We start from the raw sequence: 26,680 nt of genomic DNA, 5'->3' as shown, positions 1-26,680 counted from the left end.
GAAATACAGTATCTAACTGTCGCTGAGAGAAGGATATACTGTCTCCTATTGCCTCCGATGGAGGGACATATCGTATCCCACTGCTACTGCGGGACATATTGTAGCTCACTGCCTCAGTGAGAAGGACATACTGTATCCTTCTGCCTCTAAGAGGGGCAAACACTATCCCACTGCCTCTGAGAGTGGAATATATTGTATCCCACTGCTTCAGTGAGAGGGATATTGTCCCGTTATCTCAACGAGAGGGACATATTGTATCTTATTTCCTCTCCGAGAGGACATTGTCTCACTCCCTCAATGTGAGGCTCACTGTCCCACTGCCTCAGTGAGAGGGGTTACTACCTCAGTGAGAGGCCACCGACCCGCTGGCTCTCTGAGAGGATTACCGTCCCGCTGCCTCAGTGAAAGGACACAATTGCACTGTAGTTCAGCTCCAACTCCACCAGATCTTTCCCGCAGTCACAGCCACCTGACCTGCCAAAGTTCGCTGGTGCACACGGGGAGAAGAAGGAGGACGATGTTGCCGCTGCTGGAGGCTGGCACCTCTTTGATAGGAAATGCCGTGGAAAGGGTGGTGGAGGGCAGCTTGACATCCACGGTGCTGGTCACTTCAGCTTTTATCTTGAGTGTGGCATATTTCTCAAAAATGACTTTAAAACAGGCCGAAAATCAGAAGGGTTTGGTATGTATGACATTCTTTAAAAAATGTTATTTTTATTCTTGTCTTTACATTTTAAAAATATTCATTCGGGTTTATTAATGGGCATGAAAAAACTGCTGACATGTTTACTTCTCTCCCTTTTTACCCGTTATTTCGCCTGTAGTTTGGCGTTCAGTCAGAATTACAGCGAATCATTATTTTCTAATGTAATCAAAATTAGAACCAAAATTCAAAATGTTTAATCGTGAAATAATAGGTTTGTTTTGAATGTGATTATCATGTTTGAATTGGTCCATCAGGAGCCTGCTTTGATGATGTAATGGTTTCCATCAGGTTGGATTGCAACGAATATAGTCGTCGGCACTTTGTTGATGCCCGTTGAAAAAGTCATTGTAGGGCTTCACGATATCTGTATTGCCGTTGCCTTTAATAAAACGTAAGGCAAACTGTTTTGTCGTATACCCACTTAAAACAAAGATTCCTTTTGGCAAAATTAGTGTGCGGAGAACTTCGTGCAGTTGATTCGAAACAGATGAAAAATAGTAAATGCGTCAAAATGAAACTTAATAAATGAACAATTATAATCGACAACTGATTAAAATATTATTGAAAAGAATTGCTACTCCAAAGGGACTCCATTCTTAGGTGTCATGTTAATAGGTGCAGGCGTTGATAAAATGGTGGGAATTTACATTTGGTTTTTGCTTACCAGAAGATATTTCCTGAAGTGGTTGCTGGTGACATGAGTGATGTTATGAAACTTTTTTTAACAGGAACTTAATCTAGGTATCAGCTGTGGACCAAAAACAACAGAAGTGTATACCACCACAATCTATAACCCCCTGGCCTGGCACATCTCTCGTACTACTTATTGTAACTGTGAAACTGGCTGACCAAGTCATGTGTGTGCAAGAGCAACACCAGGTCTATCTGAAAGTTAGATGGAAACCTGGTGAAGTTTTGATGTAGGACTACATGCATGCTGAACAGCAGGAGCAGCTGTTGGAGACAGCCAAGTGATCCTGTAAACGACAGTTCAGATTAACAGTCTGCCGTTCTGCCACAATGGTGGTGAGCAATTAAAGGACAAATAGGAGGACAGGGAATCTCCAAGTGCATCACTATCCTCAATAACGCTTAACCCAGTACATGAATGCAAACAACAAGGATAAAGCATTCACAACCATTTTCAACCAGAAGGCCTTGATTGGATGATCCATCTCAGTCTACTTCCATGGTCCCCACTATCACAGATGCCAAACTTTAACAAATTTGATTCACGCCACATGATGCCAACAAACAACTGATCACACCAGAAATATTAGAAATTCTGAAAAAATCCAACAATAATGTTGAAGCCTGCTTTGAAAGAAGAATGCTTCTATCCACGCTGTCCCAGAAAAGCTACAACAGTCATCCAACTGACAAAGCGAGAAGCTGTTCAGCCATGTCTCTTCCACAAAAAGTAGGACAAATCCAATGAAACTAATTGTCATCAGCCCACTCTTGCTCTTCAGCACAATGTTGGAAGATGTTGGCCACAGACTTACATAGTTCCACATGCTTGCATTGGCTCCTTTGCTCAGTTTGAATACAGTCAGCACCACCCTGCTTCAGAACTCATTATGTCCTGGGGTGGCATGGTGGCTCAGTGGTTAGCACTGCTGTCTCATGGTGCCAGGGACCCAGGTTCAAACCCAGCCTGGGGCGACTGTCTGTATGGAGTTTGCGTGTTCTCCCTGTTTCTGCCGGGTGCTCTGGTTTCCTGCCACAGTCCAAAGATGTGCAAGTTAGATAGATTGGCTGTGGTAAATTACCCACAGTGTCCAGGGATGTGTAGGTTAGGTTCATTAGCCATGGAAAATGCAGAGTTACAGGGATAGAGTATGAGGATGGCTTTGGGTGGGATGCTCTTCAGAGTTGGTGTGGACTTGTGGGGTGGACTGACCCATTTCCATGCTGTGGGGATTCTGTAATCCAAATGGACAAAATTACAGAGGTGAGGTGAGAATGACTTGCCTCACATCAAGGCAGCATTTGATTAATTTGTAAAGTTAGGTCACATGAGATTCAGGGTGAGTTATCATTTGGATAGAAAATTGGTTTTATGGCAGGAGGCAGAGAGTGATGGAGGATGGTTGTTTTTCAGACTGGAAGCCTGTGACCAGCAGTGTTCCAGAGGGATTGTTGCTGGTCCACACTTTTGTCATTTATATAAATGATTTAGATGAGAATATAGAAGGCATGGTTAGTAAGTTTGCGATGACACCAACTTTTGGTGGTATAGTGGACAGTGAAGAAGTTTATTTAAGATTACAAAGAGATCTCGATTAATTGGATCACTGGGCTGAAGAGTGGCAGATGGAGATCAATTTGGATAAATACAAGGTATTGCATTTTGGTAAAACAATCAGGGACAGGACTTATACAATTAGAAGTAGGGCCATGGGCAGTGTTGTAGAACAGAGAGACCTAGGGGTTCAGATACATAATTCTTTGAAGTTTGCATCACATATAGATAGGGTGGTTGAGAAAGTGTTTAGCACGCTTGCCTTCACTGCTCAGACCTTCAAGTATAGGAGTTGGGATGTTATGTTGAGGTTGTACAGGACATTGATAAGGCCTCTTCTGGAGTACTGTGTCCAGTTCTGGTCATCCTGTTATAAGAAGGATATTGTTAAGCTGGAGCGAGTTCAGAAGAGATTTACAAGGATGTTGCTGGGAATGGAGGGTTTGAATTATAAGGAGAGGCTGGGTAGCTGGGACTTTTTTCACTGGATGGAGGAGGTTGAGGGGTGACCTTATAGAGGTTTATAAAATTGCGAAGGGTATACCATTCAGGATAATGCAGTCCAATTGAATGGTACCAGATCTACCATTTGGAACATTGCCCTCTCCATCACTGCAGCACTGCAGTAACTCTCTAAGGCTTCTTCAGCATCACCTCCGAATCCATGAACTATAATGCCTAGAAGGGCAAGGGCAGCAGGCAGATGGGCACACCCAAGTTCCAAGTTTTCCATCATCCTGTTTTGGAAATACATTGTTGCCAGATTAAAATGCTGAACTTTTCTACGTAGTGCATTGTTGGTATATCTTCACATCATAAACTACAGTGTTTCAAATGGCAACCAACTGCAGCCAATTACTGGCAATAAACATTGGCTTTGTCATTGATGCCTGCATTCCCAAATAATAGTAATATTTCTCAGTAAGAGTAAGGAGTTTGGATTTAGGCTGAGAATAAAGGAGATATGTGCAGTTCTCAGAATGATTTGGAGTGGGTAGTGATGTCCCAGAAGGGTTCATCTTTAGTGCTGCTGCTCTGAAATATATATCAGTAATTTTGGTTACAGAGGGAGTTGTAAGATAACTGGAGATATATTTAATTTTTTGGACCAAAGAAATGTGCAAAAATGATTGTTAGGATGGTGGGCAGGAGGATAGAAAATGTGTCAGATGGACATATTATTAAAGGCAATACTTGAAATTGATAAGGCCATTAAAATGATAATTAGAGTGCTGTGCAATGTTAAGCTCCACACAATTGCAAGGATAGTGAGGCTTTCCGAAGGTAAAAGTAGGATACTCCTTGGTGTGAAAAGTACAAATGAGAAGACTTGAAAATTGCAAAGTTTTCATTCAAAACATGCTGATTATGGGGTGATATAATATTAAATGACTCTATCTTATGAACATTATCCTATTATGGGTAGATTATTTTCAGTTGTGAAGGACATTTTTTTAGAAAATTAAATACAATTATTTTTTGTGGAGGAAGTACTGTCTTGATTTGTGAGACTGAAACTGCTAATGTTAAAGGTGCAATTGGGTCACTAGGGTGTAGAAATAGAATGGGTAAATGTGACTAGAATTATGTGCTTAGATGGTAGATAAACATTAACTCGGACTGATTGGACAAATGAAAAATTTCATGTTCTGTCAATTCATTGTTTTTGATTGCTGTGTTATTTATGAGACTGTTGTTTTCTTTTTCAGAAATACCCACCTTATATTCACTCCAGTATTCCATTCCTTGGACATGCAATTGCTTTTGGAAGAAGTCCAATTGAATTCTTAGAAAATGCATACTGTAAGGTTAGTGCTAATTTCCATACATTGCAGCATGCAAGCTAATCTATGAAGATGCTAAACGTACCAAAAATAGGGGTTGAAATGGGTGCCCAGTATAAAATGCGATGCTCTATGTTGGTTTGGTAATCACCATTTTGAAATGTGAAAGAACAGCACCAGTAATTCATCCATTGTTACACCAGTCTTTTTCTTTTTCTTTTTGCAATACAATTAATGAACAATTTACCAAAGCCAGTTTTACATTTAATTCTTTTTGCCAGATTTTGTAATTCTGTTCCTGTGTGCAGTCTGAAGAGTGTGCCATGTCTTAAACTCTTGGCAATATGGCATGTACTGCCTGCTTGATCCCAAGTGCTGATACGTAATCTGAATAAAACATGCATTTCTGAGGAGAAAGATTGACTTTGACTCCTAATATAAGTATTGCATTTCTGTGCAACAAATAAGGAAGTTAACTTAATTACCATGATCTATGATATAGTTATATTCCTCACTTCACCCCACCCCCCGGAGAACAGTGCATTAGGTTCCAGTTCCTCCCTTTGCATGGTTTCTGTTATTACTAAAGTAGAGCAGACTTTTTATTAACTGAACCTATGGTACCAGGAGTGTGCCGGTTGATCAAATATTCCAGTTAATCACTGTAAAAACACACACTGAGCAATTCAGGGTGTATAAGCATCACTGTTATATTTTATTTACAGCATAAATCACTTAAACAATAATGCAACTTTGCCTTAAATCAAACTTACAGGCAGAGGGTCTTCTTACACCCTCAACTGACTACTTGGACATTGCAATAATGCAGTAAACTTCTAGTATTTGAGGTATATAAATTTTGCTGGTTTATCGAGAGTGCTGGTTCGTAAGGTCCTGGCTAATATAAGATTTGCTGTAAATGAAGTTAGTCCTTGCATAGAATATTAGGTTTTGAAATGAAGATTGCATTAGGTGGGGAGATGCAATGGGGAAGAATGCTCTCTACCTATCAAACCCTTTGTACTAAATATAATTTGGACTTTTGAACTATTGTGTACACTTTTAAACTTATTAAATCTTCTAAGGGAAATGTAAATTTCTGAGGATATAGCACTACAGTCTTGTTTACATCAAACAACTGAGTGGTATTCCAGCATTTATATTTACATTAATTAACTCTGATTTCAAGGGTGAAATTCCTCTGCTGCCATTGGACTGAAAGCATTCATAAAACTATTGTTCCTATATTTATTTTTTATAATGTGCCCGTTATCCACCTTTATGTTTAGTTAATTATGGAAATGTGGCTAATTTGACGTGTGTCTACTTCACAGATATGCCTTTCTACTGAATAGGATTTATACTAATTGCGTACATCATTTGAAGTTTAGCTGTTATATTCTTAAAGGCTGCTTTTCTTTTACATTTCTATAAAGAGACAAAGTTAAAGCTTTGCTCGGATGCAAGAAACAGTTGTGGGAGAGAAAAAACAATAATTTATTTCAAATAAGAATAACATGTTGTTAGATCAGGCCTTTGTTGATGATGCAGTAGGAACAGTTATTTGTCAACCCTGTTTTTCAGACCAAGCCTTGATTGGTCAGGGTGTTGCCATGGGAATGCAGCAGCGATTGGCAGACTACATGAGTCCTTTTATCCCAATCAGAAAGATTCAAAGACTCTGTTCACCAGGGTTCTATGTTTTAATATGTAGAGCTTCTAGCACGCACATTTCCATCACATTGGGAGCACAATTGATAGTCTTAAATAAGTTTCTGGTGTAATTCTTACACAGTCTATTTTATAGAATAAACGTTCAACAGTGCAATCACAGGGAATGTTGGACATAGTGTTCTCCAGAGGCTGGTTGGCAATGATTGGCACACTGTGGCACAGTGGCTCAGTGGTTAGCACTGCTGCCTGACAGCGCCAGGAAACCGGGTTCTATTGCACCCTCAGGTGACTGTCTGCGTGGAGTTTGCATATTCTCCCCCTGTCTGCGTGGGTTTCCTCCGGGTGCTGTGGTTTCCTCCTACATCCAAAGATGTGCAGGCTAGGTGGATTGGCCATGCTAAATTGCCCATAGTGTCCAGGGATGCGTAGATTAGGTGGGTTATAGGGGGATGGGTCTGGGTGGGATGCTCTGAGGGTTGTTTTGGACTTGTTGGGCTGCAGGGCCTGTGTGCACAATGTAGGGATTCTGTGAAACTGCCCACTGCTGACAGTCAGTGGGTTTGATGTGGTAGTTGGCCCACACAGCCTATATCCCTGGCATCAAACTGGCATTGCAACTCATGGAGTCGTGGAGCTGTACAGCATGGAAACAGACCCTTCGGTCCAACTTGTCCATGGTGACCAGGTATCCTGAGTTAATCTAGTCCCATTTGCCAGCATTTGGCCCATATCCCTCCAAACCTTTCCTATTCATTTACCCATCCAGATGCCTTTTTTATGTTGTGATTGTACCAGCCTCCACCACTTCCTCTGGCAGCTCGTTCCACGCACGCACCACCCTCTGTGTGAAAATGTTGCCCCTTAGGACCTTTATACCCCTCTCCCCTTCAACTTATGCCCTCTAGTTTTGGACTCCCCCCACCCTGGGGAAAAGTCTATTCACCCTAGCCATGCCTGTCATGAATTTATAAACCTCCATAAGGTCACCTGTAAGCCTCTGGCACTTGATGGAAAATAGCCCCAGTCTACTCAGCCTCTCCATAGAGTTCCAACCCCACAACCCTGGCAACATCCTACATCAGGTAACTAATTTGTGAGATAAGCGAAACATTTTTGGCTTAATGGCAGTATCCTTAGTGGAGAAAAACACTTGTGAGTTTGGTTGCAAAGTAGCAGTATGAGACAACTGGCTTCTCCTGCTGTTCACATTTTTGAGACGCACTCCACCAAATGCTGTCTTGGTGTCAAGGCAGTCAGTCTCATCCTGTTTCTGGAAATCGACTTTTTTGTTCACGTTTGGACAAAGGCTGTAATGTAATTTGGAACTGAATGCTTGGCTAAGTATTGTTGAAACGGATTATTGGTTAGAAATTTCCTCTCAATAACACTGTTGAAGACGCCTTCATCACTTTGTATTTACTACAACTAATGGTCTGATTCCAGCCTACGCTTCTTGTAATTGTTTCTGACACTGAGAGCCGTGTGTGGCAGCAACCTCTGGAGGCTTTTATTCTTTGTACATTATTCCTCAAGATATAATTGAATTATGAATAGAGTTAGAAATGTGGCTTTAATTCTGGAATTTACAGAAGATTAGTTTGACTTGTAATGAGACATCCTGGAGCTGCTATTCTTGATTATTACTTTCCAGGGTCATAACCTGACTTGTCTCAAGCCAAATAATTTGTCTTTGCAAAGTATTCCACACACTCTGAATTTATCAATCATGTTTCTGTACAAATGGATATTATATGTTGAGGTAATCTTGATGGTTTTGTGTAGTCTGATCCTGTTTGACCAAAATTGTATCTTTATATCCACATTAAACTCCATCTGCCATACCTGGTTTCATCCAGTTAATTGGCACTGATCCCATTGAATGCTGTTTCCCAATTCATCTGCGCAATGGCTAATGTTGGCGGTTGTCAAGTTGATTACACTATTGTCAAATTGCACCCAATTTGAAAATCTAACACATCAATGTGTTGTGCTGTAAATATTAAGTGCAATTTTAAACTCTGTCTTCTGAATTTTTAGAAGCTGCTGTTTTAAAATGTGATGAATGTGAACAAATGGAGTTGGTAAAACAGGTTTTATTTAATTGGAGCTCATGCAGAGAATCGTTGAACTGCAATTAAGAGAATATGTTTTTTTTTAAATAATGTGAATTAATTTGGTTACTTTTATATCTATTCTTAATCTGTGTCACTCTGTTTTTTGAACAGTATGGTCCAGTGTTTAGTTTTACAATGGTTGGGAAGACATTTACCTATTTGCTGGGAAGTGACTCGGCAGCTTTGCTGTTCAACAGTAAAAATGAAGACTTGAATGCTGAGGATGTTTACTCCAGGGTGACAACACCAGTTTTTGGCAAAGGAGTTGCTTATGATGTCCCAAACCCAGTATGTATGTTCTAATGTTGTATAGTATGATGCAAATATGATGCAAGTAGCATCCTAGAATCTGAAGTGCATCTTGTAATTAGTTGCTTTTTTTTGTACAGTCTTGTTTCTCTTTAGAGGTATAGCTTATTGCTAGTTTACTTGTGGTGGTCCACGAGCATCACTTGCAGCATGTTTCACTAACTGTTGAATATGAAAATAGCCTCATTAAAGAGGCAATCAAATTGTGAGTGTCAGTTGAAGATAGTTGTAGGTTACAGGAAGATATAGATGCATTGGTCAGATGGGCAGACCAGTGGAGATGGTATTTAACCGTGATAAGTGCAAGGTGATGCATGGTGGAAGAAGAAACAAGATGAGCGAGTATTTAATGAATGGCAGGAAACTGAGTAACTTAGAGGAACAGTGGGATCTTGGGGTAATTATTGACAGATTTCCAGGAGTTGGCAGAACAAGTGAATACGATAGTTAAGGCATATGGGACTTCCTTGATGCAGACTGGATGGGCCAAAAAGCCTTTTCTGAACTGTATGACTCTATGAATTGCTCCAAAATGAAACTTATTTTTCACAGTAACCTGCAGAACAATGAACTTTTGTTACAAAAGAGCTAGCAAATGATCTAGAGTTTGACCGTGTTTATAATCTACATTCAAGAAACCCAAAGAACTGCAAATGCTGGATATCCAAAACAAAAGTAAAAATTGCTGGAAAAATACAGGAGGTCTGGCAGTGTCAGCAGAGAGAAAGCAGAGTTAACATTTCAGGTGCAGTGACCCTTCTTCAGAACTGATTGTAGCAACGAAATGTAGTTAATATATGCTAAGGAAGGGATCGGGGGAGGGGGATGGAGTTAACAATGGGTGGAGGTGGAGCCCAAGGAGAGAGGAAAATCAGTTGGACATATGAAGGAAGGTCAATGGGAGAATGAAAGCTGCAAATGGGTCCAATTGGTAGCTGACAATGGGACAATGGGCTGTTCGCACAAACAACCCCACTGTCTGGAGTCTTGTTCTACCAAATAGCAAACAGCAACTGACTTGGAATCCCAGAGCTGCAGATGTTTTTATACAGCCTGTTCAGAGATGTTATGAAAAACTTTTGAAGCAGGTAGGACCTGAGCCCAAGCCTTCTGGCTCAGAGGTAGGGACACTAGCATTGTACCAGATCAGCCCCCATCCCAAAGTTGTATACTTCAGTATTTCACAAAGCTTCTACTTCAGTCATGTCTTAAAGACGGGTATTTCAGCTGCCAATGGCCTGTCTTGGTGGGCTAATTGGAAAGTCGTGCTTTGCACCCCCCAGCCGAGCTTCCATTGTTAGGTGAACGGTAGTTGTAAACGCATGAGCACCCATTTTAACATAGTGGGTTTTGAGGTTTGCCTTTATCCAAGTATGACTGGAGGAGACGACTCATTGTCAAGCCAGTCATGCCAGCTTTATTTGGAACATCCGAATAATGCAGGGGGTTCAGAACTATGTGGATATAAGATCATGGTGATCAGCATCAGCTATTTTGAGTCAAGTAAGGTTGTTTGTTTTTAAAAGAATCAAGTTAAACACAAAAATAAAAATGACAATAGTTTTCTTTGGGATTTCTTTTCATACCCTCTGGCCATGACATGAGGATTGTAACAGCTGATCATTCAACTGGGGGTGCTCGAACACTGCTAAACTTACTCAAAACTGCCACTGTATATTGGAAACACTCCCAACACATTTGCTTCATGCATATCTACCTTCCTTTATGTAACGGGGTAATTCCCTGAGTTGCAGTCTTGCACAACTTATATATAACATCCTCTCTGTCAGTTTGTGTTATCATCCTTTGCGTCAGTATCATAACATTAATGTCATAATCTATCCATCAGTCTATCTGACTCCATTTTCATTTTATTTAATAACAACGATATGGGATGTATTCCACGATATACATTGTGGAAAAAGACATTGTGAATTTGATATAATTAATGTTGTTTGTATCTTGAATCTGATGTCTGGTTTGAGAGCCAGTTTTTTTTCTCATCTGATAAAGTTACTTCAGTGCTTGCTAGCCAAAACTAAGCTGAATTATAGGAACAGCAGCCATTTATTCTACATTAGCTTTCCAAAAGACCTGTTGTTTTGTCCTACATCCATTTTTGTCCATAACCCTACAAGTTCCTCATCCTAAAGTTCTTCATTTCCTTTTAAAATCATGGAAACAGCTTCCACCACCTTTTCAAGTATATTGTTTGAGATTCCTGCTTTTGATTGAAAATATTTCTCCTTGTTTCCCTTCTAAATCTTACAATGACTTTGCAGCTATGACCTCAGATATTGGTCTGCTATGGGAATATTTATTCTGTATCTACTCTGTAAAAACCTTTCAATATAGAAAGCCTCTATTAAATCACCTCCTACCTCCATCTGTTCCAAGCAAGAAGGTCCGAACTTTTCCAAGCTCTTAGCATCTGAAGTCCCTTATCTCTTGCAATATCCTGGTAAACCTTCCTCTTCAGCTGTCCTAAGCTTTTTACATCTTTCCTGAACTGTGTTACCTCGGATTGTCAAAATACTCCACAATAGGTAATGTAGCTATTGCTCTCTGCCTTTGGTGTCACTTAACATAAGGATGAGAAGATAGGAATGAGAAAGTGTTGGCAAGCCTGGCTAACTCAGCAGAGAAGGTTCTTTAGGTTGATCCTGAGCATGAAGAGATTGACTTATAAGGAGAGGTTGAGTAGGATGGACCTGTACTTATTGAAGTTTAGAAGACTTAGAGAAAACCATAATGAAGAAGAAAACAAAATTCTTAGGCGGTTTGACAGAATAGATGTGGCAAGATTGTTTCCCCTTAGGACCCGAGCATAATTTCAAAGTAAGGGGTTGTCTATTTAAGACGGAGATTAGGAGGGAATTCTTCTGACAGTAGTAGGTTGATGAAATTCTTTACTGCACAGGGCTGTAGATGGTTGGCCATTCAGCATATTCAAGGCTGAGATAGACAGATCTTTAATCATTAAGGAAATCAAGAATTATGGGGAAAAGACTGGAAAATCAATCAGCCATATTCTTGAATGGCAGAACAGATGCAATGGGCTGAATGACCTAATTCTGCTCTGATGTATTATTGCCAATGATCAATGATCATGGGTCCATGAAATTGATCCATAATCTGTGCCTCCAGCAATCTCCATCTTATTTTTAAGACAAATGTTGTAAATATCATTGTCCAGGAATGTTTCTTCTGAGTGTCACCTTTATAGCCTTTCAGTTTGTCATCTTGCTTTATCCTCATCAGTTATATTAATTGTTCTCCTTTCTAATTGTTGTGTTAGAGATAGTAGGAACTGCAGATGCTGGAGAATCTGAGATAACAAGATGTAGAGCTGGATGAACACAGCAGGCCAAGCAGCATCAGAGGAGCAGGAAAGCTGAATTTTCAGGCCTAGACCCTTCTTCAGAAATGGGGGAGGGGAAGGGGATTCTGAAATAAATAGGGAGAGAGGGGGAGACAGATAGAAGATGGATAAAGGAGAAGATAGGTGGAGAGGAGACAGACAAGTCAAAAAGGCGGGGATGGAGCCAGTAAAGGTGAGTGTAGGTGGGGAGGTAGGGAGGGGATAGGTCAGTCCAGGAGGACGGACAGGTCAAGGGGGCGGGATGAGGTTAGTAGGTAGGAGATGGGGGTGGGGCTTGAGGTGGGAGGAGGCGATAGGTGGGAGGAAGGACAGGTTTTGTTTGTTAATAATATTAGCAAAAGACAAATATTTCTCCCACTTCCTTTTTTTCCCCACATCCAATTCCTTGAATATTTCTATTGACCTGACACTGATTTTTACTGACTAACTGCATTTTTTTGAGAATGGACTAAATTAGAGAATGGGATCCCAGTTTGAATTAAAGTTCCCTATAAGATTCTTGTTTGGGAATGTTCCATCCAACTTACAGCGTGTGGTTGCATTCCGTCAAATACCCTCTAATTATTTTAAATGTACTCATGAGATGTGGGTATTGCTGCCCGTCTCTAGTTGCCCTTGAGAAGGTGGTGGTAAGCTGTCATCTTGAACCACTGCAGACCATGTGCTGTAGGTAGACCCACAATGCCATTGGGGAGACATCTCCAGAATTTTGATGCAGCAATAGTGAAGGAACGGCAATATATTTCCAAGTCAGGATGGTGAGTAGCATGGAGGGGAGCTTGTAGGTGGTGGTGTTTCCATATATCTGCTGCTCTTATCCTTCTAAATGGGTTTTGAAGGTGCTACCTGAATGATCTTTGGTGAATTTCTGCACTGTCTTGTATATAGTATACACTGCTGTTGCTGAGCATCAGTGTTGGAGGGAATAGGTGCTTCCAATCAAGTGGCTGCTTTGTCCTGGATGGTGTCAAGCTTCTTGAGTGTTATGAGCTGAGGGATGTGCAGGGGGTGCTGTAGCTAGAATGGCATTCTGTTTTAGTATGATGGTTTAAGATTGGAGGTACCTGAGGACAAGTAAAGGAAGTCTTACTCTGCCATTACCTTCACATGGGAGCGTCCTGTAGTGTACCCAAAATAGGAAGTGTTTCAACTTTGAGGCAAAATAATCCTCTTCACAGTAATGTAAGAAGTTGTTGTTCCAAATTGGAGAAGATAACTTTGTTTTGCTTTGACTTCTCTTTGTAAATGAAAATTGCTCTGCTATGCCTTCATCAACTTATTGTTGTTACCTTCTTGTCTTACAAGATATTTTTGGAACAAAAGAAGATGCTCAAAACTGGTCTGAACATTGCTCAATTTAAACAGTACATCTCTCTGATTGAAGAGGAAACCCATGAGTATTTTAAACGCTGGGGTGATAGTGGAGTTAAAAGTAAGTATTCAAATATATCATCCTCATGATTGTGCACGAAGTCATAAATTGTTCATTTTGACCTGTGAAGATGTTTTGCAATTTTGGTTAAAATTTGAAGGCCATGTTTATTATCAGGATATAACTTGCCTGATACTGAAAGGAACCAATGTGTAAGTTCACCTGCAGCACACTGTGTAAATGTAATACTGAGCATAGCAGACTTTGAAGATCCCATTTTGTTGCTTGGCCTGGACTTCATTTGATGATGTTAATCATTCGGCACTGTCTTAGAGTCATACAGCACAGAAACAGACCCTTCAGTCCAACTTGTCCATGCTGACCAGGTATCCTAAACTCAGCTAGTCCCATTTGCAAGTCCCAGGTGGTGAGATGCTGCCTTTACCTGCTACAATCCATTTGATATAAGTGGGCTCACAATGATGTTAGGAAATGAATTCCAGGATTTTGATTCAAAAGCACTAAAAGAACAGTGATATATTTCCATGTCAGGATAGTGAGTGGCTTCAAGAGGAACTTGCAGGTGGTGGTGTTCCATGTATCTGCTGCCTTTGCTCTTATCAATGGTAATGGCTGTGGGTTTGGAAGGTGCAGGCTAAGGAGCCTCTTTCCACCTTTTACTCATTTCCCTGTTGTCCATTGCCACCACCACCATTTTAGCTGCAGTTTTAATTCCATTACATTCTACACTCACAATGAATTCCTGATCCCCATTTAGTTCCAGACATTGGTCAGTACTAGCAGTCCTGGGATTTCACCTGCTACCTCCAGCACCAACCTCTGCCACAAAATGGAATCTTATCAAAAACAGTAGTGACTGCAATTTAACATTATTTAAATTTTTATTGCATTTGTTTTATATTTACATTTTAATTAGCATGGAGGGGATTGTTTTATTAATGAATGTAGGCATTTAAAATGTGCACCATTTCCAATTATAAGGTTTGGAAGCTTTTCAGTGAGAAAAATCCTAAAGTAGCTGCCCGCATTCATTTTATGTTTATTAAATTATTTTGTTTGCAACTTATTTCAGTGAACAATGCTCAGTACTCATGATATTCTTTCATGGAGTCTGGGTGTAGCTGTCGAAGTTGTTATTCATCTCTAATTGTCCTTGGACTGAGTAGCTTACACAGCCCTTTCATTGGTCAGTTAAGAGTCCGTGTGGGTGTGGTGTCATAGGTAGGCCAGACCATATAAGGACGACAGATTTACTTCCCTAAATTATATTCGAGAACCAGAAGTTGTTTTTATGGCAAATGATGGTAGTTTTGTGGCACCAATATTGAGACAAACTTTCAGTTTCACATCTTAATAAATGAATTTAAATTCCACCAGTTGCTTTAATGAGATTTGAACACTGTCCCCTGTGCATTAATCTGGATGAATGCGATCAGGATTGGTAGTCCAGTGACATTAACACAATGCCACTGCCTCCCCTCAGGTTTGGTTTCTCTGGCAAGAAACGTCCTTAATCAATTTTTACGTAAATCCAGTAGAAATCAATGTTCCATTTAAAGTTGTGATTTTCAGTACCACAGCCGCACTTTAAATGAGGATACATTCGAAGCCAAAGGAACATGACTCTGCAAGTACGGGACTAGGTGTGGAGATGGATATTATCTTTTAAAGTGTCGAATTTCATGCACTTGAAGTTTTCATGATGAGAGCTGGCAAACTGTTGATCCTTTTAGATGAAAGTAGTGATTAAAATTGCAGGCTTTTAGGATTCCAAATATCTCCAAACAAACAGTGGCAGTAAAGGATTTTGACTTGCTTTCATTATGCAAAGTGTTATATCCAAAAGATCTGAATGTGTTTGTATTTAATGCCAGTATGTTATTTCCTAGCATAAAATGTTAGAGTTCAAAATACATTTCTTATTTAATGACTCTCTTATTTGCTCTTCCATTTGTTGATTTTTAGATTTGTTTGAGGCTTTGTCTGAACTGATCATTTTAACAGCTAGTCGTTGCTTACATGGGAAAGAGATACGAAACCTGCTGAATGAACAGATTGCACAGCTCTATGCTGACCTCGATGGTGGATTTACCCATGCTGCTTGGCTTCTTCCTGGTTGGTTACCTCTTCCCAGTTTTAGGTAACGAACAGTAGGGAAAGTGGAACATCATGACCTCTGGCCCAAACAGTAATTCTTTAGAAAAAGTTAGATTAGAATTCCCATGTTTTAAACAGTAATATTTTGTGTGTGTAATGTGTGACTTTTAAGTTTACTATTTTTGCTGCCATGTGAATTTCTTGTAGCATTTCTTATCAAAGGATTACACTATTCTAAAAACAAAAAAAAATTAAATACTTCAGAATATAATCTGTTAGGCTGATATATGGTGCTTTAAGACTTTGCTTTGCATACTTGCATGTTTTCATTAGTTACAGGTGAGGTTTTAGGCCGGAACTCTGTTGTGTATATGCATAGCAATTAAGCTGCATCCATTCTGGGTTCAGTTTCTTTTATTCTTTAATGGGATGTCAGTATCATTGGCAAGGCCAGCATTTATTGCCCATTCTGATCTGCCCTTGAGAGGGTGATGGTTAGTCACCTTCTTGGATTGCTGCAGTAAATGTGGTGTAGGTCGACCCACAATGCTGTTAGGAAGGGAGCAGCAGGATTTTGACCCAGTGATATGAATGAACAGTGCATAGTTGGATGGTGTGTTGCTTGGAACAGACTCGATGAGAAATAAGGAGGTGGTGGGTGCATTGAGCAGGTTTTGTTTTTAATCTCTTTTCTCAGCAGAAGACTCAAATAACGTCCCAGAAATATGTGAATTAAGAAATGAACTTTATGAATAAACCAGTGGGTTCTCCCCCAACTCCAAGGTGTAAAACTTAAGTCAGCAAACACATTAAAAATTACCTCCTGAAGTGGCTTGCTAGTCATTTAGCTGAAATCATATGGTTTCTTTCAGAATTCTTCACTCACTGTTCAAAATGGCTTTCTGACCTTATAGAAAAAAGAACTAAAGATTAAAATCCATTTTTCTTTTACTTTGGAACCAAAATTTCCAAGCAATAATATGAGCCTTCACATAAGAACTGCAAAGATATTGGTATGCAGATACTATAAATGATTAGGAAGACAAATGGAATGTTGTAATTTATTTTAAGTCAAATGAATATAAATATTTTGCTGGGTTGGACAGAGATGTGGTGAGACCACATATGGCGTACTGTATTCAGTTTTGGTCTGTATTGTTTAAAGATTTAATTGCATTACAAACAGTGTAGAGAAGGTTCACCTCACTGATTATTGGGATGAAAATGAATCCTCTTATGAGGTAAGGCTGAACAAATTTTGCCTACATCCATTGGAGATTAGAAGGATTAGCATCATTTAGAGATGTAGGTACGGCTGTAGGAAGAGATTAAAATTGAAGATGCACACAAGGTTGGCTTTAAAGAAGCTCAGGTATCCAGGAGAGCTGTGGGCTGAGAGCATGTTATAGAGCTAGGGTGGAACAAGGCAGCGGAGAGATTTAAAGCAAAAGAGAATTTTAAGAGTAAGGCATTGCTTGAACAGGCAGCTGTATGGATCATCAAGCACAAGGGTAATGGTTGAACAGGGTTTGTTGCAATTTAGACAGGGATGAAGTTGGCCACTGTCACCGCATTGGAAATAGATGCCGTGGATATGTGCGTGGAAGTGTATCTCTGCTTGAGCATGACTCCAAAATTATACTTAGTCTGGTTCCGCCTCAAGCAGTGTTCAGAGATTAGGATGAAGTTAATGGCTAGGGCATTGATTTTGTGACAGGCACCAAAACCCAGGCTTTCCTAAAATATTTAACTGGTAGTGGTTGACAGAGAAGTGGTGATAATTTACAGATGGTGGAGGAGCCAAGAATAATTATGGTAAAATAATGGTGTGGCCAGCAAACATTTGGAAACTGACATACTTCTAGATGATGTAGCCAAGGTGAAGCATGTAGATGAAAAGTAGGCGGGGACCAAGGACAGATTCCTTGAGCATATCAGAGATCTTTGAGGGTGAGGGAAGTGAAGTCATTGCTGATGATTCACTGTCTACAGTTAGCTATAAATGGAACCAGATGACTGTAGTCCCATCTATCTGGACAACATTGAGAGGCATCAGAGGATGGCGGGCTGCTCAGCTGTGTCAAAGGCTGCAGCCAAACTAGGAAAGACAAAGAAGAATAACCCACTTCCGTCACAGAAGTGTAGGAAAGCGTTTGTGATTACAGGAGTTCCAGGAAAAATGACTGATTTTGACTGGAATGCATTCAAGACTGTTGGAGATGGAGTAATAGTTTGCAGGGCAGAAAGCCAAGGATTTTTTTCAGTAGAGAGGTGATAATGGCAGATCTGAAAGTGGGTAATTGAGGAAAAAAGAGACAAATCTCTGTGTATTAAGAGAGGGCATATGTGATTGCAGTTATTAATATTTTTAAGATAATGTAACAATAAGACGTAGAATAAAAATAACAAGGAAATACATTTGTAGAAGGAAATGCTTTAGCTGTGGACTGCTTTATGCATTGAAGTCATTGTGTATATATCAGGTAGGGACAGGTCCAGGTGTCAGTGCTGTCTCACTGATATCCAGATCTATTTGTGAAGAGTGTACAGCTAATTGAGGTATATAGCCGGGGTGGCTGTCAGCCTGACGAGATATTCCCTGGTAAGCAGCAAATACCTTCATGAAATTGCTGGTGAAAAAGGGAAGAGGAAATACTACATTGTAAAATAGAACATTCACCTGAATGCAGCTTGTGATATTGATTTGTGCAAATTGATTTATGTTCTCAATGAGAACTAGCTGCCTTTGTTGGAGGTTTCATGCACATCTTTTCATTCTGATTCATTAAAACATCTGTCTGTCTTTCTGGATAGGCGGAGAGACAAAGCACACCGAGAAATCAAGAACATCTTCTTTAAGGTAATCCAGAAACGGAGGGGTTCAAGTGAGAAGGAGAATGACATACTGCAGACTTTATTGGAGGCTACCTACAAGTAAGTGGTATGGCCAAGTGTGGAGGGATGAATAAATTCTTCTCTTTCCATTCTTGTAGTTGGAATAACAAAGTTTGAATGTTTATAAAGGTAGTGCTTTTCAATTCAGTATGTGCTATGTTTATCAATTACTTTGTTGGCTCTCCTCAGTTTAAGATAGTGCATCTGTTTTTATGCTATTCGTACAGTAGTCTGTTAGGATAATAATCTTTCAACAGATAATTGGATTTTTGAGAAGGAAGAATTTGCATTGGTCTAGGGAAGCAGTTGATATTAGAAGTTTTTATAAAACAAAGACTTGCAAATGCTGGAGATCTGAGTCAAAAATAGAAATTGCTGGAGAAACTCAGCAGGTCTGACCGCATCTGTAGGGAGAAAGCATAGGTAAGTCTTGAGTCTGGTCACTCTTCATCAGAACTGTTCTGATTTATTAATTAACTCTTATAAAGAATAGGCATGGTGGGGTGAATAGACTCTTGCTGCTATTTGTAACTATGTGGAAAGCAGCAACATTGCACCCACTGTAACCTTTTACTGAGTTCCTGAACTCAATTATATTGAGTACTATCTGATTGATTTTTCACCAAGGTCTAAGGCAAAGCTTTTCATATAGCTCCTAGTCTGCTCCTTCTAGTTAAGGAAATGATTTTGTATCTTTTATTTGTTTCCTGCTGGCTTACTTCATTGTATTTTTTCCAGGGATGGTACTCCTCTAACTGATGATGAAATTGCAGGCTTGCTTATTGGTCTACTGTTGGCAGGGCAACATACTTCCTCCACCACTAGTGCCTGGATGGGATTTTTCTTGGCTAAAGACAAAGAGCTTCAGGAACGTTGTTATGCAGAGCAGAAAGCAGTATGTGGAGAGGATTTGCCACCGCTACAGTATGATCAGGTACATGCCTGATCTAAACTGTGAAATGCAGAAAGATTTGTAAGCTATGAGTGTTTAGCAGATAACAGGTTAAGTACAAATTGTACAAAAGGCTCTATGCACTAGTGCTTGCATTTTAACACAACAGATCTCTCTTGGATTGTGGTAGTATTCATGCAGGGGGTCTGGGGGAAATGAACATCATACATAGGTGGATCCACATCTTCTGATTTTCTACCCGTTTTTAAAATGAAATAAGTGCTCATATTACTTGAGAGTCCCTAAAAACCTGCCCTTCATTTCTTTTAAATTTAATTAATTTGTTTTCCTGCTTAATATAATTTTGTGTTCTCAAAGTGAAGAATGGAACATAGAAACACAGAATATAGAAAATAGGAGCTGGGGAAGGTCCTTTGAATCTGTTTCACCATTCAATATGTTCATAACTGAGAATCTAACTCAGTACCTTGTTCCTGCTTCCTGCCCATATCCTTTGGACAATTTAAAATTTTTCCATAATCACTTATAGGTTTTTACTGTACTAAACATAGCCACATTCCTTTTAGTAACCTGTCCCTAATTAAACCAGCAAATCTCTTTAACCTTGGAGCATTACTGTGAATATTTCTATTTCCACTTTAATACTCGTATAACTACTGAATTCTGAAAATATTTCTATTCAACCTGTTCAGAGATGTTCTTACACACCTCTGGAGCAGGTGGGACTTGAACCCAGGATTCTTGGTCCAGAGATAGGGACACTATTGTCATTAGAATCCCTTCCTTCCGAGTCATTTTAGATTTGTGGACTTGATTGGAGAAATTCAATACAGAACTCAGTGAATTTTCTTTTTTTGAATTGTCCTTTAAATTATTTAATTGAATCAGTGCCTTGACTAGATTGTAATTATTGTAGCAGGAACCTGAGCAAGCATTTGCAACTTGGGAGTGACCTATTAGTGCTCTGTAAAAGTTTTGTGAACTGCAGTCTTTCCTGGGCTGAACCGAATCTCTTATAAGGAAAGATTAATTAAGTTGAACCTGTACCCATTAGAGTTTGGAAGACTGAGAAGCGATCTCATTGAAACTTGTTAAGACCTTGGGGCACTTGGCAGTTTGGATGCTGAGAGAATGGTTCCCCTTGTGGCAGAGTTTAGGAGATAGTTTAAAAATATAGACAATTTTTTTACAATTGTCAGTCTATGGAATTCTCTTCCCCAGAGAAAACCGGAAGCCTTGAATATATTTCAGGCAGGCTTTGTAAGATAGGTCCTTGATTAACAAAGGGTCTAGGATTACTTGGGACAGGTAGGAATGTGGAATTGAGGCTAGACAAATTAGCCATGATCTCATCAAGTGATGGAGCAGGCATAAAGAGCCAAATTAGCTTCTGCTACTTTTAATTTTATGTTCTTTTATTTGCTAGTAAAAGAAACTGGGTTAAAAAAAGTAATGGTCTAGGTCTGGCCTGGGTTAGATTTATTGCCACACAGTCAACATTGTACTTTTTGTTTTATTTGTAGCTGAAGGACATGAATTTGTTGGATCGCTGTTTAAAAGAAACACTGAGGCTCCGTCCTCCAATAATGACGATGATGAGAATGGCAAGAACACCACAGGTGTGTAAAGAGCCTGAAGGAGCAGTTAGTTTTTGGTATTGATTTTGGTTTTAGAAATGTCATTGTGGATTCTGTTTAGCTGAGAACTAGTGTACTTCTGATTGTGTTGTTCAACTTGTGACTTTGTTCAGAAAAAATAGTTAAATATCTGCTAACAACCACAAAGCTTTTCAGTAGATTTACTGACAGTTGATTGTTTGCATCAATAAACAATTTAGATACATACTGTCAAGTGATATCCTGTGAAAAGGTGTAGCCAACAATTATTCTCACCATTGCTCCCTTTGGGTTAATCAGGATTGAATAATTAGAGTATTTCCTGTCAATGCTCTTGGAAAGTTTAGTGTGTAATTCATTGTTCTGTTAGTGACTAAAATGGATCGAGGTTCTCTACTGAGTCAGTAGGGTGGCAATGACATTTTGCAATTGGCTTCAGTGTTGCAAGGGTGGGAAAGATCAACAATAAATATATCATTCGATGTTTGTTTGGACAGTATTAGACGCTGCTTCGCAGTAAAGCCTATCCTAAATTACCACTATATCCTTCAATGACACTTTCAATTTGCAAGCAAATGATATTAAATATCTTTTGCCTTTATTTGATCCAAATCTATTTACAGTTCTCCTGTTGATTGTAATTCTTGCAGTCCTTCTCCTTACTAATTCTGAGTTTAATTTGGGGTAGACAATTTTTTGAGCTGCTTACACCGTTAGTCAATTAAAGATTAACAAGGCCTTAAGTTGTTATTTGTGCAATTGAAATACTTAGAGCAAGATTGTTAATTAATTACTGGCATTTTCATTCAATATTCTACCACTCTTTACTTCTAATTAGTAATTATATCAGTGAGCTGAGAAATATTTGTATTCCTGAGCTTTAATTCCTTCACAGGCTGTAGCTGGTTACACCATTCCTCCTGGTCACCAAGTGTGTGTGTCTCCTACTGTCAACCATAGACTTCGGGATACCTGGACTGAGAGGCTTCATTTCAACCCAGATCGCTTTCTCCAAGATAACCCAGCAGCCCTGCAAAAGTTTGCATATGTACCTTTTGGTGCAGGTAGGCCTTATTAGTCTCGAGTCTTTTCTAAAACTTGACAGGAAAACAAAAACAATGGTTATCATATAGACATTTAAATCTCTGGGCAGAATAACTGGAGTAGATAGCTAGTGAACTAATGTACTGCAACGTTTTGGGTTGATGGTGGCTCAACGTATTGATTTATTCCATACAGGAGACTCTTAATCCTAGAATGAACGTTTCAAAGAACAAAGAAAATTACAGCACAGGAACAGGCCCTTCGGCCCTCCAAGCCTGTGCCGATCCAGATCCTCTATCTAAACCTGTCGCCTATTTTCCAAGGATCTGTATCCCTCTGCTCTCTGCCCATTCATGTATCTGTCTAGATACATCTTAAATGACCTATTGTGCCCGCCTCTACCACCTCTGCTGGCAACGCGTTCCAGGCATCCACCACTCTCTGCGTAAAGAACTTTCCATGCATACCTCCCTTAAATTTTTCCCCTCTCACCTTGAAATCGTGACCCAGATGATAATTCAGATGATAATTACACAGCAGTCATAGAATCCCTAGTGTGGAAAGAGGCCCATTAAGTTTGCACTGACCCTCCAAAAAGCATCCCACCCACGCCCTGACCTCAGCCTTTCCCTGTAACCCACATTTACCATGGCTAATCCAACTGACCTGCACATCTTTGGACTGTGGGAGGAAACCAGAGCACCCAGTGGAAAACTACATGCAGAACATGTAAAGTCCACACAGACAGTCACCTAAGGCTAGGATCAAACCCAAGTCCCTGGCACTGCAAGGCAACATCGCTAACCACTAAGCCACTGTGCCACTCCTGATTTTGATCCAATACTGGATCAAAATCAACAAATGAACATAAAAATATTTATTAAACACAGTCCTTTTTATAGGTCAACTTCCCTGCTACCTGACTTATCAGATTCTTTCCCTTTACGAAAATGCATTGTCCACTTTAGTAGCCTGTCTGACTTTTCCCTCTTATTGTTTAGGCACTAATTTTTAATGAACAATCTTGAATGAACCTTGAATGAACAATCTGCTTTTTAAAATAAATTCCCTTTACTACTTTGCAAAATATATCATTGTTCAAAAGTAAAATCAAGCCCATAATTGATTTTTGTGAAATAATGTCAGTTACTGACTCCTTTCCTTAGTTGCTGCAGTAGAAGCAAGTATGAGGAGTAACATAAATAGGCAGAAAGAATAAGGCTGGATCCTGGAGGTAATATTAGAGGCACAGTTCAAGAATGAGGGAGAATGGGGAAAGAAATGACTGCACCTTGGCATGCCACTTGGTTAATGTAATGTCATACCCAGACCAAGTGAATTAGTACTGTTTACTATATTTTTAATATAAGATGCTAATCACCTAACCCATATACCTTAAATCTGCAGTTAAGGCATGTTAATAATGATTTAATAGGGTAACCCTAGATCTTATACCTTTTGGTTTGTTTTTAAATTCATGAGTAATCCAAAGATGCATCATTAAATCATTAATGACTAAGGAAGTTCAGCTACTGCCTTAACAGTTTTATTTATCAGACTTATAACTTTCTTTCTTTTCCTCTGTCTAGGTCGCCATCGTTGTATTGGGGAAAATTTTGCATTTGTACAGATCAAGACTATCTGGTCCACTTTAATTCGGTTGTACGAATTTGATCTTGTTGATGGATACTTTCCAACAGTAAATTACACAACTATGATACATACCCCTAATAATCCAGTAATCAACTACAAGAGGCGAATACAATGAAAACTGGACTAATAAAAGTAATTTTTGTTGTATTCAGTCACTCATTTAGGTTTTGGCCCTAAAATTTATTTCATTGATCTATTATAGATACACCACTAAAATTTAAATGAGATCATTTAGTACTGACTATTTATTACATGTAAGATGGTACAATAAGCCCATTAATTTCATTTTTAGAATTTAAATCCCAACTGGTGAGAGGCTTTTCCAGCTTGCTTCTTGAAGGGTAACATCCCTTATGCTGGGATTCTGAATCCTTTTTTCATTAAACAAAATCAAATCTAATTAGACTTCAAAACAACACATCAGGTCTTTTAGTAAATTACATGCTTTATTGATTCATTAATAAATTGAAAAAATGAATCTGGGTCCTGTTTCTTTTGGCAGTACAGAATCATCAGAAATTAAGCAGCTTATTAGGTCACTTGTATTTTTGATTCCATGCAGTACAATTATGCCCCATCTTCAAATATGAAATTTTGTAATATCATTTGACAATTTACACTAATTTCCCTTGTGACAATTATTTTAAAATAAGTACATTGAGGAAATGTAATAATTTCTTTTTTTTGTGGTTTTCTTACATTGAAAGTGTGGAAACGGGGTTCTAACATGAATATTAGAATGGGTAAATTGATATTCATTTAATTACAATTATTGAAATGATGATCAAATTTGGGCAAATTTAGGTACCTCTGTTGAGAGGCTACATACTGTGTTGAAAGTTTGAACCATTTTTTCCCAACCTCAAGTTGGGGTTCACAGTTTATTGCTTCAGCTATCTCGTTTGCTTGTAATGTTGGATAAAATGAACAATTGTCTAATGTGACCAGATATTTTGTGATTAATGAAAATTGTTTCAGTGTGACTATCTTACTGTTTTAAGAATGTGCCATTGAAGTAAAGTCCACTACTTAAATATTGAAAGTTAAAGTAGAAACTAGTGAAATTGTTCCTTGCAGTAAATTCAGTGAATCTACTGATAGCTTGTTTAGTGTTGGTATTTTTTAACGATAGATTAAATGATAGGTAGCACTTCTTTAGCTGGAGAAAGAAACTTTACATGGCTGAGGATTCAGCCAGATAAGAACAGACTCTGGATTTACAAAGATTAGAGTAAATTTGTGCTTCTAGAATGAAACAATGGTGTTCTAAGCAAAGGAAAATTCTTTAATTCACCTCACTTTCCATTGCTAAACACTGGCTCTGATGCTCCCTATGATTTAACATGAAATGGCTCTACACACTGTAGTTAGGTGCGTAGGTTGTATAGGTGCTTTGTATCCAAGTCCAGGTTGGGAATTCCTTAGTCAAAAGATCCAAACAATACAATTACTTTCTGTGATGTGTAATACTGTTTGTGCTGGAGGTAGAGTTTGCAGTTTTAAAATAAGTATTCAAGGGGTGAGTATTTCATTGGCTGAGCCAGCATTTTTGCCCATCTAGTTGCCCTTAAGATGGTGATGGTTAGCTGCCTTCTTGGACCACTGCAATTATTTTGGTGTAGATAAACGCACCCACAGTGCCATTAGATCAAGATAAGACTGGTAAATGCTTTCTTTCAAGCTAAGTGTAGTCAGACACATTTATCACTGTGGATATGGTGAGACTAGCTGAATTGCTCGTGCAGAGAACCAACTCAGACAAGATGGGCCAAGTGGCCTGTTTGTGTGCTGTAACTATTTCATGACTGCATTTAATATACTACTCTATTCACAACCACCACCATCTAGAAAGGGCAGTAGATACCCAGAAACACTGTGACGTACAATTTCCATCAACCTGCTCAATATTCTGTCAGTGTCACTAGATCAAAATCTAGAATGTCTTCCCTAATGGCGTTGTGGGTCAGCTACACCATTGGGACTGCAGTGATTCAAAAAAAGCAGCTTATCACCATCTTTTCATTAGCAATTAGGAACAGATAAAAAATCTTATCCTAGCCAGTGATGCCTGCGTCCAATGAATGAATTACTAAAACTGCATTAATACACAGTTACTCTTTGCCTAAATTTCATTGTCATGGTTTTACTGAGTGTGGTGATTATTAGGGGAGGCAATGGCATTGCCACTGAACTAATAAACACGAGACCAAGGCTGATGCTCTGGGAACATGATTTTGAATCCTATGGGTGAAAGTTAAATCAATGAAAGTCTAGATTTAAAAAAAAACAGCCTAATGGCAAATATATAGCCGTGAAGTTATTAAAACCTGATCTGGTTCATTAATGTCCTTAAAAGCAAGGAAATCTGTCATCATTACTTGGTTGAACCTACATGTGACTTCAAACCAAAGTAGTTACTTCAAGTCGCAGCTAGGAATGGGCAGTAAATACTGGGCAATCAGCAATACCGATACCCCATGAAATTAAAAAAATGGCATTAAATGACTTATAATGTGATACTGAAATTGCTAACTTCAGCCTCATTATTTTATTCAAATTTATCACCACTCTTGAACTCTCCTCTATTTATACAAAAAAAATGGTTGGATTGTTACATGCATTTTCATGGAATTCGATAGCCTAAGTTTCTTTGTTCATCCATCCTTTGAGCATTCTCATTCCTACGTCGCCTCAGTGCTATTGATTGCAACAATCCATTGCCAGCTTACTTTTTACAATAGTGAAGGGACAGTGTGCAGCAGGGTAAGTTTTGCAATTACTTACACCAGGTTATACAATTGTACAGATACATTTGTAAGAATATTAACTTAGCCAGAAATGCAAAACAACATTTT

At 39.1% G+C, this 26,680-nt stretch overlaps 1 protein-coding gene across 1 annotated transcript; it reads left to right on the top strand.

Moving 5' to 3' along the window:
• Positions 1-222: 222 nt before the first annotated feature.
• LOC109915762 (lanosterol 14-alpha demethylase) lies at positions 223-26,350 on the top strand. The gene is made up of 10 exons (XM_020515433.2): positions 223-682; positions 4,661-4,759; positions 8,635-8,811; positions 13,520-13,646; positions 15,573-15,747; positions 18,519-18,638; positions 19,338-19,533; positions 21,036-21,131; positions 22,024-22,192; positions 23,762-26,350. Exons 1-10 carry the CDS (start codon positions 518-520, stop codon positions 23,938-23,940), a joined length of 1,503 nt encoding a protein of 500 aa, XP_020371022.2. The 5' UTR covers positions 223-517; the 3' UTR covers positions 23,941-26,350.
• The last annotated feature ends 330 nt before the right edge of the window (positions 26,351-26,680 follow it).

The sequence above is a fragment of the Rhincodon typus genome, chromosome 2, assembly GCF_021869965.1.
Source record: "Rhincodon typus isolate 14 chromosome 2, sRhiTyp1.1, whole genome shotgun sequence".
Taxonomy (NCBI): Eukaryota; Metazoa; Chordata; class Chondrichthyes; order Orectolobiformes; family Rhincodontidae; genus Rhincodon; species Rhincodon typus.
Note: the sequence above shows the minus strand (reverse complement) of the source record. Positions and strands in the feature narration are given on the sequence as shown.

Excerpts from the sequence above, each read along its gene's own strand:
- LOC109915762 (XM_020515433.2), top strand. The coding sequence starts at position 518 with ATGTTGCCGCTGCTGGAGGCTGGCACCTCTTTGATAGGAAATGCCGTG. Across the intron at positions 18,639-19,337 it reads TTATTGGAGGCTACCTACAA|GGATGGTACTCCTCTAACTG; the intron begins GTAAGTGGTATG and ends TATTTTTTCCAG. Across the intron at positions 19,534-21,035 it reads CACCGCTACAGTATGATCAG|CTGAAGGACATGAATTTGTT; the intron begins GTACATGCCTGA and ends TTTTATTTGTAG.